Raw genomic sequence first — 11941 nt, 5'->3', positions numbered from 1 at the left:
AAGGTTTACAATTACAATGACAATATTCAATACTACTCTTCCAGAGAAGCATTGTGGTTGGAAGAGGAGTGTACATTATATTATTGTAGATATTACATTATGTATTTTACGCAAAATCAAGAGAGATAGGAAAAAAATTGTAAGTAAAATGTACTACTAGTAGCTATAACATATTTAAACATAATGTGATTGGTTTCTGAAATAAAGAATATTGTTATAATTTACTATTCATATGTTATTATTAATTAGTAATAATATGTATATATTGTATATAGTACAGGGTTTTCCAATAAGAGGTGTTATTTTGAATAGCCCGCTGTTTCGGTAGATGTTACTTTTGAAGCTGTAATTTTTTGACATTTGACAAGTAAAAACTACGCCATTAATAAAAATGGAACGATAAATGCTTCAACAACGCACTGAAATTATTAAAATTCACTTGATTGAATCAAATGCAAATCATCTTGAGTGATGAGGCCCATTTCCACCTCGGTGGCTTCGTCAACAAGCAAAATTGTCGCATCTGGGGCTCGGAAAACCCAAGAGTTACTGTTGAAAAGCCTCTCTATCTTCAACGTGTGACTGTTTGGTGCGGTTTATGGTTCGGCGGAGTCATTTGACCTTACTTTTTCAAAAATGAGGCTTGAGCAAAAGTAACGGTTTATGGATTGCGCTATCGAGGGATGATTAATGATTTTTTATGGTTGAAATTAGATAGTATTGATCTGGACAACGTTTACTTTCAACAAGACGCTACGTGCCACACAAGCAACGAAACCATTGATCTTTTACGATTGAATATCAAAATAACACCTCTTATTGGAAAACCCTGTATATATACTATATTTGGAGAAGAAGTTGGTTCTTAAGTAGAATATTTATAACTCTTTTTTTTAATTTATCTTAAAAATATTTTTTCAAAATGCTCAAAGCTTGGCTTTTGTCGTTAATGATTCTGATTTCCTCAGGGAGTTGATTGAAAATGGTTTTTCCTTGGTATGTATGGTAATTTTGTGCAAAGGAAGTGTTTAATTTTGGACATGGAAAAATGTATTTAAGTCGAGTACGGTTTTCAGTTTTTACTTGTACTTTTCTTTTTCTTTTATGATTTGATTTAATGAATTTTTAATGTACAGATCTGAAAAAGGAGGAACTTGAAATTCTTCGAATAAGCAGTCTGTTGGGTAGACCGAAGGTTTTTTAATATGATTTTAATAATTATTCTCTGTGCGACTTCTATAGGGAGGAGGTTAGTTTTATATGCGGATCCAAAACTAATGGTGGCATATTGTAAAGTGGATTTAACCAAAGCATAGAATATTAAGTAGAGGTTTTTTTCGACAAAAAATTTCTGATTCATAAAAATATATATATTACTTTTCTAATTATTTTTACAACTTGACGTATTTGTTCTTTCCATTTCATATTATTATTTAGAATTGTTCCTGGGATTTGATTGTGTTTTTTTGAATATTGAGCAGTTTGTGATACAATAACTTTTACCGTGTGTTTTGGAATTGTCATGTATATCGGACGCTTGTTCATTATAATTTAAGAATGACTTTATATTGTTTATTTTTTACAAGTTACATTTTTTACATTTCCAGGAATTTGACAATCTTAAAGCTAGGTACACAATGCAGAGTTCCGTGAATGTGGACAATTTCAAAATAGTTTATTAATGTCACATCCACGGATTAACATTATACGCAAACAATATTTATTTATTTCTTATCGTAGTAAATAGTAGCGAAAGATGTAAACAAAAACAATATAAAGTCATTCTTAAATTATAATGAACAAGCGTCCGATATACTCCCCCCGGTGCAGCCCTCTGCGCCAAGCTATTTGGGAGGACGTGAAGTGTTTCGACGATCTGGACGCCCGGTACCCCTGGTTCGCAGTTGGACGGGCCGTGTTGTAGATTGTTCTGGAGTGGTGGATTTTGGGGCTGGCAGCAGTACGGCGATCTTAACGGCTGGCCGCACATATATCCCGGAAGCTGTTTGAATGCGGGCGGTCCTCACTTGACCATCAGCGGCGGGTTTTGCATCGATGACTCGGCCGCGCGGCCAACTATTCCGGGGTAGCGCAGGATCCATGATCACCACAAGGTCATCCTTTTTGATGGGCTCGGCTGGGTGGTGCCACTTCTGTCGGGCGCCCATAGTGGGGATGTACTCTTGGAGCCAGCGCCTCCAAAACATATCTGCAAGTTGTTGCCCGATACGCCATTGGCGGCGGAGACATACCTCTTCTTCTTTTTTGTCATACAGGGACAAATGGGGGCGCTTTCCGGCTGACCCCAGAAGGAAGTGGTTTGGTGTCAAGGGCTCTTCATCTCGTGGGTCAACAGAGACGTGAGTCAGTGGTCGGTTGTTGACAACAAACTCAGCTTCTGCCAGTGCTGTCCGCAGGGTCTCTTCCCTCGGCGCCCTTTCCTTTAAGGTAGCTTTCAAGGCCCGTTTCACCGACCGTACTAGTCTTTCCCAGGCTCCCCCCATGTGGGGACTGAGTGGCGGTATGAAACGCCACTCAATGCCTTTGGTAGCCATGGCGTCCATAATTCTAGAATCTTGTTTTAGTGAATCCAAGGCTTCCCTGATCTCAGCGTCTGCTCCATGGAAATTCGTTCCATTGTCCGAGTACAGAACTTCGGGCTGACCTCTTCGGGCGGTCATTCTTTGCAAGGCCATAATGGCAGAGTCGGCAGTCAACGTAACAGCAAGTTCCAGGTGAATAGCGCGGGTGGAAAGGCAGGTAAAAATTGCCCCATAGCGCTTCTCCCGGTGTCTGCCAACTGTGACCTCCATTGGCCCGAAGTAGTCCAGCCCACAGTGAGTAAAGGGACGCACATGATGTAACAGGCGGTAAGATGGTAGCGCCCCCATTAATGGTGGAGAGGGCTTGCTTCTTCGTATGCGGCAAGTGGGGCAGTCGTGTGTTATTTTCCGGCTGATAGTGCGGAGCCGTAGAATGAAAAAACTGCAGCGCATCTCCGCCACTGTCTTCTCGGTGCTAGGGTGGTCTCCCTTCTCATGGTAGTGGCGTACCAGCAGCCGAGCGTACGGGTCGTTGCCATCCAATATGATGGGGGTCTTGGCCACGCTCGTGGTCTTTGTCAGGGCTCGTAATCGGGAACTCATCCGCAAGACATCATCTGGGCCGAGGAAGGGGGTCAAGGAATTAAGACGACTGCCAGCAGGTAGCGCCTTTCCATGTCGTATGGTATGCAGATCAGCTGCGAAGGCGTCTTCCTGGGATTTCCTGACCCATCTGATCTCTGCTTCTTTCAGTTCCTCTGCTCGTAATGTGCCCTCGGCGGGTTTGTGAGACCCCAATCGGCACCGCCTGACAAAACGGAGTATCCATGCTGTAGATCGAATTAGCCGGTTCCAAGATGAGAACCGTTCGATTAAGGGGAACGCCTCTCCTGTAGTGGTTATTAGGCCTACATAATGGGGCCTGACCTCCAATACGTCGTTGTCGGGTTTCTTGGTGGGAGATCGCTCCTTTGGCCACTCGCTTTCAGGTGCAGTAAGAAATGCAGGGCCGCAAAACCATCTTCCTTTTGGTGATAGATCAGGCACTTCAGAGTCACGTGTTCCGATGTCGGCGGGGTTCAACTTCGTCGGCACCCACCTCCAGTTAGGTATGCTGGTCATCTCATCTATTTCACCCAATCTGTTTGCCACGAATGCAGAGTAGGCGCGTGGATCAGTACGTAACCAGCACAGAACGGTTGAAGAGTCTGTCCAGAAGATAGTCCGGTTTATTAAAGCCTGGCTTTCTTTTAAGATGGTCTTGGCTAATCTAGCCGCCATGAGTGCGGCTTGCAACTCAAGACGGGGAATGGAGAGGGGCTTGAGTGGAGCCACTTTACACTTGCTGGCTAGGAATGTCGCGTGTAAAACTCCCTGCACGTCTTCTGTGTAGTATGCGACGGTGCAGCAAGCTTGTTCGGACGCATCGCAGAATAGGTGTAACGTGACGCTGCTCTGCTTGTGCCGGAGGGAGCGCCTCGGTACTGAAACGCTGCTCTCGTGAAGCAAGCTTAGCCAATCTCTCCATCTCTCGGCGTGCTCAAGGGTGATCAAGTCGTCCCATCCAACACTCGACCGCCACACAGCTTGTAGCAAGATCTTTGACCGTATTGTGAGGCACGCGACGAATCCTACCGGGTCGAAGATCTTCATTACGATGGATAGAAGCTGCCTCTTGGTGGGTCGTACAGCTTCTTCGGGGCTGACTGCATTTTGAAAAGAGTAAAGGAAGCAGTCAGTGGATGGGTCCCACACTAGCCCTAGTACTCGCTCCATCTCTTTGTCCCCGCTGCTGATATGAACTGTGGAGCTCGCCCGGTCTCCGGAAGGAATGTCAACTATGGCTTCCGGACTGTTAGAGGCCCAGTTCGTCAAGTGGAACCCTCCCTTTGCAAGAAGGGCACTCACGCTTTGTACTAGTGCGGCAGCCTCGCTAGCAGTATCTACCGCATCCAAATAGTCGTCCATATAAAATTTGGAACGAACGGCTGCCGCGGCGGCCGGGTACTCGTGTTCGTATTCCCCGGCAACCCTGTCTCGTACGTACTGGGCGCTACTCGGCGAGCATGTGGCCCCGAACATCATTGATGTCAACTGGTATGTGTCAGGTTCGCGACATGTTGGTGACTTCCACAGGTACAGTTGTGACTGCAGATCATCCCTCCTTATCTTGATGCGCAGGAACATCTCCTGAATATCGGCTGCTATGGCAATAGTCCCTTCTCTAAAGCGAAGGATGTTCCCAAGAAGAGAAGACAGCAGGTCAGGACCGGTGAGCAGCTGGTCATTTAGCGAAGTCCCTCGGCATCGACTGGCAGCATCAAAGACTATTCTAATCTTTCCGGGTTTGTTTGGATTGAGCACCGCAAAATGTGGGAGATACCACTTCCGAGGGGCAGGTGTTGATATCTCGCGATCAGACAGTTTCCTGGCGTAACCTTTAGCTACCAGCTGACCCATTTTGTCAGTATAGGCCGCTGCTAGGCTTGCATCTGCTGCCAGCTTTCTCTCGAGGGACTGTAAACGTTTCAGGGCACAGTGGTAATTGTCGGGCAACGTGACTTCCGGGTTTCGCCATAATAGCCCGGTTTCCCACCTGCCGTTTGGTAGAGGACGGGTGGTCTTTTCCATCAGGGCTGTGGCTTTGAGTTCACTCGCATTGACTCTGGCCGCAGATGTTACGCCGAGAGAGTCGACGGCAAAGTTGGATTTCACCAACTCTCTCAGGCGGATGTCTGCGGCTGTCTCCATCTGCAGGGCCAGGGTGGTAGCTGGGCCGTCGCTGCCAGGATCGGTACCACCGTGGGCAATCCACCCTAGTGCGGTCCGCGACACTATTCGCGTGGTGCCGAAATCTTCCCGCACGTCTCTTGATACTATCAAATGAGCATTGTCTTGCCCGATCAGTATCCGAGGGGTGACGCGTCTTCCTGGGACACGCTGCTCCGGTAGACTGAGGTCAGTCACTGTGTGAGCCGTAATATGATACTCATCACTGCTACCTGCACCTCTTATGGTTATTTTCACCCGGCGGGAGTGCAAGTCAGATGTGCACATTCCCTTTGCTCCATGAATTTTTAGCCCCTGGACTGGGCCACTCGCGCCAATTTGTGCCGCAGTGTCAGCATCAATGAGGGTTACCGTGGAGCCTTCGTCAAGAAGCGCGAACACTGAAGCTTCATTTTCATACGAAGTGCTCAGTACTACTGGCACGATCTTCAGTAGTACACGGCAATCCGTACTCTGGCGTCATAGATTGACGGCACCACTCACGACGGTATTCACTGGCGCGGAAGCGGGCGCGGGGTTGTGTAGCAGCCTGTGGTGGGGGGCGCGGCAGCCTCCTACTCCACACCACACTTTAGAGGTGCACTCGCGGGTATAGTGTTTTTCTAGGCACTTGCGACACAAAGAACTCGCGCGCACTGTTTCCCAGCGGAGATCAACTGATTTCGCAAAGAATGCCGGGCACTCACGAGTTTTATGGTTCCCGCCACACTGCGCACAATTAATGTTTTCACTATTGTTTTTGTTTTTATTGTTCACTCTTGAGTTAGCGGGCACATTTGCATGAACTTGTTCGCGGCGCGGGGCACGTGCAGACCGTGCGGGGTCAACCATTCCGCTTAAGGGGATAGCGTTTGCAAAACTTTTCAAAAATGCCGCGAACTGAGTTATGGTGGCGGGAACTGTTTGTCCGCGCACTTCCGCCAACCAGGCTAGTCGCAACGTGCACGGCATTTTAGATGTGACGTCAGACAGCAAGGCAGGATTAGTGAGGTACCCGTCGGTCCGCAAGATTCGCAACGACGCCACGAGGTTCTGGATTGTTCCAGAAAAATCTGCCAGGTCTTCAAGTGATGCTTCGGCGGTGAGATGCGGCAGTTTTTTCACCTTCTCCAGCATCAAGGCAGCAATTGAACCCGAGCCGCCGTATCGCTGCTCAAGGACGGCAATTATCTCGGGGACTTGCGTTGGATCCATCAGCAGGGGGCCGACGGCCTCTCGGGCTTTGCCCTTCAGTGCACGCTGCAACCGAATGAGATTCTCGCTCGAAGTCATCTTGCAGGTGGCCGTGGATTGTGAATATTGGGCCATCCACGTAGGCCACTCGAGCGGGTCCCCCGAGAAGGAAGGTAGGTCCTTGGCGGTAGATTGCCTGGCTATTAGGGCAGCCATTCTTATGTCATCCTCTACGGAGGGACGGGGGCTATCCTCGGATCGCGAGGCGCGAATTGCATTTGTAATTGCAGAAGCAAGTTGCGCCACGGAGTCCGCGCCTTGGTGTGCCCACTCACTTGTGTGTCTAGAAGTCTCATCGGCAGTAGGTGGTGGTGGAAATATTGGTGAGAACTCCTGGCTGGAGGAGGTTTGATGCTGGTAACCAGGATGGAGCTGCCGATTGAGGTGCACATTATACCCTGGCTGAGTAGGTATATCCGCATGGGACAGACTGGCGGGCTGCCCATTCTGCAGGTTGACAGACCGCGGCTCATTGTACGATGCGGCAAGGTGTGTTTGTAGATCAGGGCCCGGCGCATATAGTGGAGGCGCTTGCTGTGGGTGACCGATGTTAGATACAGGTCGTTCAACTATGGCAGGCTGCAATACCGTGTGGCCGACTTCAGGTGCCGGCTGCATGCCGTCGGTATAGCCGTAAACGGGCGTAATGATTGGGGCCGAGTTGTAGGCTGGCATTGTACCCCCGTGAGACACGAGTCGCTCGACTACGGTAGGCTTCGATACCGTGTGGCCGACACAAGCTACCGGCTGCATTCCGACGAATGCCGGGGTAGGGGCCGAGATGTTCACCGGCGTAGTTATTTCATGAGACGCCGCAGCCGGGACGATCACCGGCGTGGTTACTTCGTAGGACACCGTGGCCGGGACGATCACCGGCGCGGTGGTTGGTTGCACAGGCCTCAGGGCCGCCAGCAGGTCTGCGATCTGCTGAGCGTGCTGTTGTTGCATGGCACGCATTTCTCGACGTAACTTCTGGACGGTGTCATCGGTTGACGTAAGCCCAGGCGAAGCGACATCATCGGAGCAGATAGATGCGTGGCTCGGGGCCAGGGGGGCCGGGATAGCGGGGCCCGTGGCAAGGGGGGCCGGGACAGCGGGGCCCGTGGCAAGAAGGGCCGGGACCGCGGGCACGGCAACATCGAGACCTCGGTTGGCGACAGCGTGCTCAGAAGAGCCCGAGGTAAGTGGGCCCAAGTCTAAAGGTGGCGAAGGCCCATCTGGAGCAGCGGTGACAGCGGGGACGGGCTGGGATGTCTCTGAGGAGCTCGAAACGCCGCGGCCGCTGCGTAGAGTAGGTGACATCCTTCAAGAAGGCGTGAAGGCGTGATGACCTGAAGGCGTGTAGGCGTGTGGACCTGATGATCTGAAGGCGTGTAGGCGTGTGGACCTGACGACCTGAAGGCGTGTAGGCGTGTTGACCTGATGACCTGAAGGCGTGTAGGCGTGTGGACCTGATGACCTGAAGGCGTGTGGACCTGAAGGCGTGTAGGCGTGTAGGCGTGTGGACCTGATGACCTGAAGGCGTGTAGGCGTGTTGACCTGATGACCTGAAGGCGTGTAGGCGTGTGGACCTGATGACCTGAAGGCGTGTGGACCTGAAGGCGTGTAGGCGTGTAGGCGTGTGGACCTGATGACCTGAAGGCGTGTGGACCTGAAGGCGTGTTGAATCCGGTTACCAGAAGGCGTGAAAGCGTGTTGAATCCGGTAACCAGAAGGCGTGAAGGCGTGTTGAATCCGGTTACCAGAAGGCGTGAAAGCGTGTTGAATCCGGTAACCAGAAGGCGTGAAGGCGTGTTGAATCCGGTTACCAGAAGGCGTGAAGGCGTGTGAACCCGGTTACGAAGGACCAATTATGTACCCGACTAAATGTCGTGTGCATACAGACTGAAAAAATAGGGGTTAGTTACACGACTCAAACGACTTTGTAAATGCCAATCAATTGACTTTCGTCCTGAAAAGGACGTTTCTGGAATATACACGACTTTGTGCAAAATGCAAATCAATTGAACCTCGTCCTGAAAAGGACGTTTCTGGTATATAGACGACTTTGTGCAAATGCAAATAAATGAAAGATTGCCTTTAAAAAGGCAGTTAAGTATGTCAGCTTCTTAAGCCTCGTGGTTCCCGCCGGAATCTAGTGGATGCAGGATTCTTCAGTTGAAGGAGAAAGGCCAATAAAATTCTCAGAACTCGGCAGAAAGGGGCAGCGGCAGGTAGCTCGTAGATGCGAAGGTCCGAGGCGAGGGTGATCCAATGGAGAAAGAGAATTTAAAATTTAAAATTGGTGCTTTTTGTCAAAGTTCCGACTCGACAACGGCACATAAAAAAAAGGTCGGCCACGGTTCGGCGGCCCGTTTATGGCTTCTCATTGGTCGGATTTCTAAAGCCGTTGGAGCGTACCAGCCAGCCTTGGACCCCACACTTTCTAATTTGCTACCCGCCGGCCAATTGTTTATTGTTTATTTTTTACAAGTTACATTTTTTACATTTCCAGGAATTTGACAATCTTAAAGCTAGGTACACAATGCAGAGTTCCGTGAATGTGGACAATTTCAAAATAGTTTATTAATGTCACATCCACGGATTAACATTATACGCAAACAATATTTATTTATTTCTTATCGTAGTAAATAGTAGCGAAAGATGTAAACAAAAACAATATAAAGTCATTCTTAAATTATAATGAACAAGCGTCCGATATAGATGTGACATTAATAAACTATTTTGAAATTGTCCACATTCACGGAACTCTGCATTGTGTACCTAGCTTTAAGATTGTCAAATTCCTGGAAATGTAAAAAATGTAACTTGTAAAAAATAAACAATAAACAATTGGCCGGCGGGTAGCAAATTAGAAAGTGTGGGGTCCAAGGCTGGCTGGTACGCTCCAACGGCTTTAGAAATCCGACCAATGAGAAGCCATAAACGGGCCGCCGAACCGTGGCCGACCTTTTTTTTATGTGCCGTTGTCGAGTCGGAACTTTGACAAAAAGCACCAATTTTAAATTTTAAATTCTCTTTCTCCATTGGATCACCCTCGCCTCGGACCTTCGCATCTACGAGCTACCTGCCGCTGCCCCTTTCTGCCGAGTTCTGAGAATTTTATTGGCCTTTCTCCTTCAACTGAAGAATCCTGCATCCACTAGATTCCGGCGGGAACCACGAGGCTTAAGAAGCTGACATACTTAACTGCCTTTTTAAAGGCAATCTTTCATTTATTTGCATTTGCACAAAGTCGTCTATATACCAGAAACGTCCTTTTCAGGACGAGGTTCAATTGATTTGCATTTTGCACAAAGTCGTGTATATTCCAGAAACGTCCTTTTCAGGACGAAAGTCAATTGATTGGCATTTACAAAGTCGTTTGAGTCGTGTAACTAACCCCTATTTTTTCAGTCTGTATGCACACGACATTTAGTCGGGTACAGTCATGTATGATAATGTCAAAATATTTAGGGGTGTCTTTTGAATGTATTGCAAATGGAATGACACATATTTTATCGCTCTTTAGTGATAGTAAATTAATATCGAAGAAATTCTTAAGAGTGTTTATGTCTTTTTTGGCTTTAAGCGATATTTTTTGATAAGTCTTTTCCTTTATTATTAGTACTTTATCTTCAGCATATGAAGTAATTTGTCCATGTAATGAATTGTTGAATGGTTGAAAAAAATATCGTTAACGTATATGGTTAAAAGAATTGGTCCAAGCTCCGTACCCTTGCGGGATTCCAAAGTCTGATATTTATTTATCACTATTAACCTGATTAATTTTTAATCCATTTAATCGGGTTGTCTTTCATACCTATATTTTCCAATTTTCTCAGTAGAATTTCATGGGATATGCTATCAAAAGCTTTTCTGAGATCAATATAAATACCTGCACATTTTTTGCCATTAATATAATGAATCATAAATGTGTGAAGTTACGTTAGCAAAAACATCTTGTGTGCTAAGTGATTTTTTAAAACCAAATTGGTTTTTGTGTAGGATTTTATTGTTTTCAAGGAAATTATTGAGTTCGCAGATGACATAGCTTTTTTCTTATCATCCAAAATCATCCCTCTCGCCGTCAAATATCTTAACGAAGCCATGAATGCCCCTTGCACATGGCTCCCCTTAAATGGTTTTGAACTTTCAATCCAAAAGACTCAGTGTGTCACCTTCTCAAACCGCCATAAAAACCCCCCCGTTCAAATTTTATTTAAAAATTCTCCAATCCCCAACGCTTCTGAAGTAAAATTTTTGGGAGTAACATTTGATAGGAAACTTAAATGGTCTTCCCATATTAATAATTTAGTTACTAAATGCGAAAAAAATTTAAATATCATCACATCATTATCTGGCGTTTGGTGGGGAGCTCACCCTACTTGCATTAAGTTGCTTTACAACGCACTTATTTGAAGCCATCTCGATTATGCCTGCCCACTTTTAAGTACTGCCTCAAAAAATGTACTTGATAAATTAGACAAAATTCAATCTAAATCTTTGCAAATTATAACTGACGCGATGCAATCGTCACCCATCAATTCCCTTCAAGTAGAATGTTCTGATCCTCCTCTTTATTTAAGGCGTCAACTATTTGCTGACAAATTTGTTCTTAAATGTTTAAATTCTAAATGTCATCAGATTAACCCCAGCGTCTCGTTGTTCATTGACTCAATCCATTCATCTACAATCAGAGCTTCAACTAAACCTCATCCTGACATCTGTAAAAATTTTAAGTCTCTCTCAGAGCTTCACATCATCCAAAATGATCTACTTCCCTTATATATAATATAGTCACGTCACCCTATCCCCAATAATATTTGAAGGGATAGGAATCGTTAAAAGTCATTCTAATCTCCCGACCCGAACTGTCAATAATATTTTCAATGACATTATTTCATCTTAATGGCCCAACTTTTCTCTTTTATTTACTGATGGATCCAAATCTCCCGACTCTCCTAACTGTGGTATAGGTATTAACGTTTACCACAATAATTCTAATGACAGAATATTTCATTCAATTTCCAATCAATTTTCAATATTTTCAGCCGAGTGCATTGCAATAATAGAATCTCTCAAATATATAATCAAAAATAATTTCGAACCTTTCCTTCGTTCTCTCTGACTCTCTCAGTTCCCTCCAAAAACTTAAATCCTGTCCTCTTCTTCATCCTTATGATCACTTTGTATGCCTTATTCGAGAGATGATAGCCTCCATTCAAAGCTCTGGTAAAACTTTAACTCTGATTTGGATTCCTGGACATGTTGGTATCATGGGTAAGGATATTGCGGATGCCTTGGCAAAACAAGGAACGTCCAACCCTGTTGTAAACCTCGTAAACCACATTCCCCTATCTGAAATTTTTTCCATCATCAAAGATAGATCCCGC

At 46.3% G+C, this 11941-nt stretch overlaps 1 protein-coding gene across 1 annotated transcript; it reads right to left on the bottom strand.

Moving 5' to 3' along the window:
• Positions 1 to 1844: 1844 nt before the first annotated feature.
• Positions 1845 to 5600, bottom strand: LOC149425808 (uncharacterized). Its single transcript, XM_089643584.1, has one exon. The coding sequence runs from the start codon at positions 5598 to 5600 to the stop codon at positions 1845 to 1847; it is 3756 nt and encodes a 1251-aa protein (XP_089499710.1).
• Between the last annotated feature and the right edge of the window lie 6341 nt (positions 5601 to 11941).

Source organism: Hesperophylax consimilis, chromosome 2 (assembly GCF_061612785.1).
Source record: "Hesperophylax consimilis isolate HC1 chromosome 2, BYU_Hcon_1.0, whole genome shotgun sequence".
NCBI classification, from domain to species: domain Eukaryota; kingdom Metazoa; phylum Arthropoda; class Insecta; order Trichoptera; family Limnephilidae; genus Hesperophylax; species Hesperophylax consimilis.
Note: the sequence above shows the minus strand (reverse complement) of the source record. Positions and strands in the feature narration are given on the sequence as shown.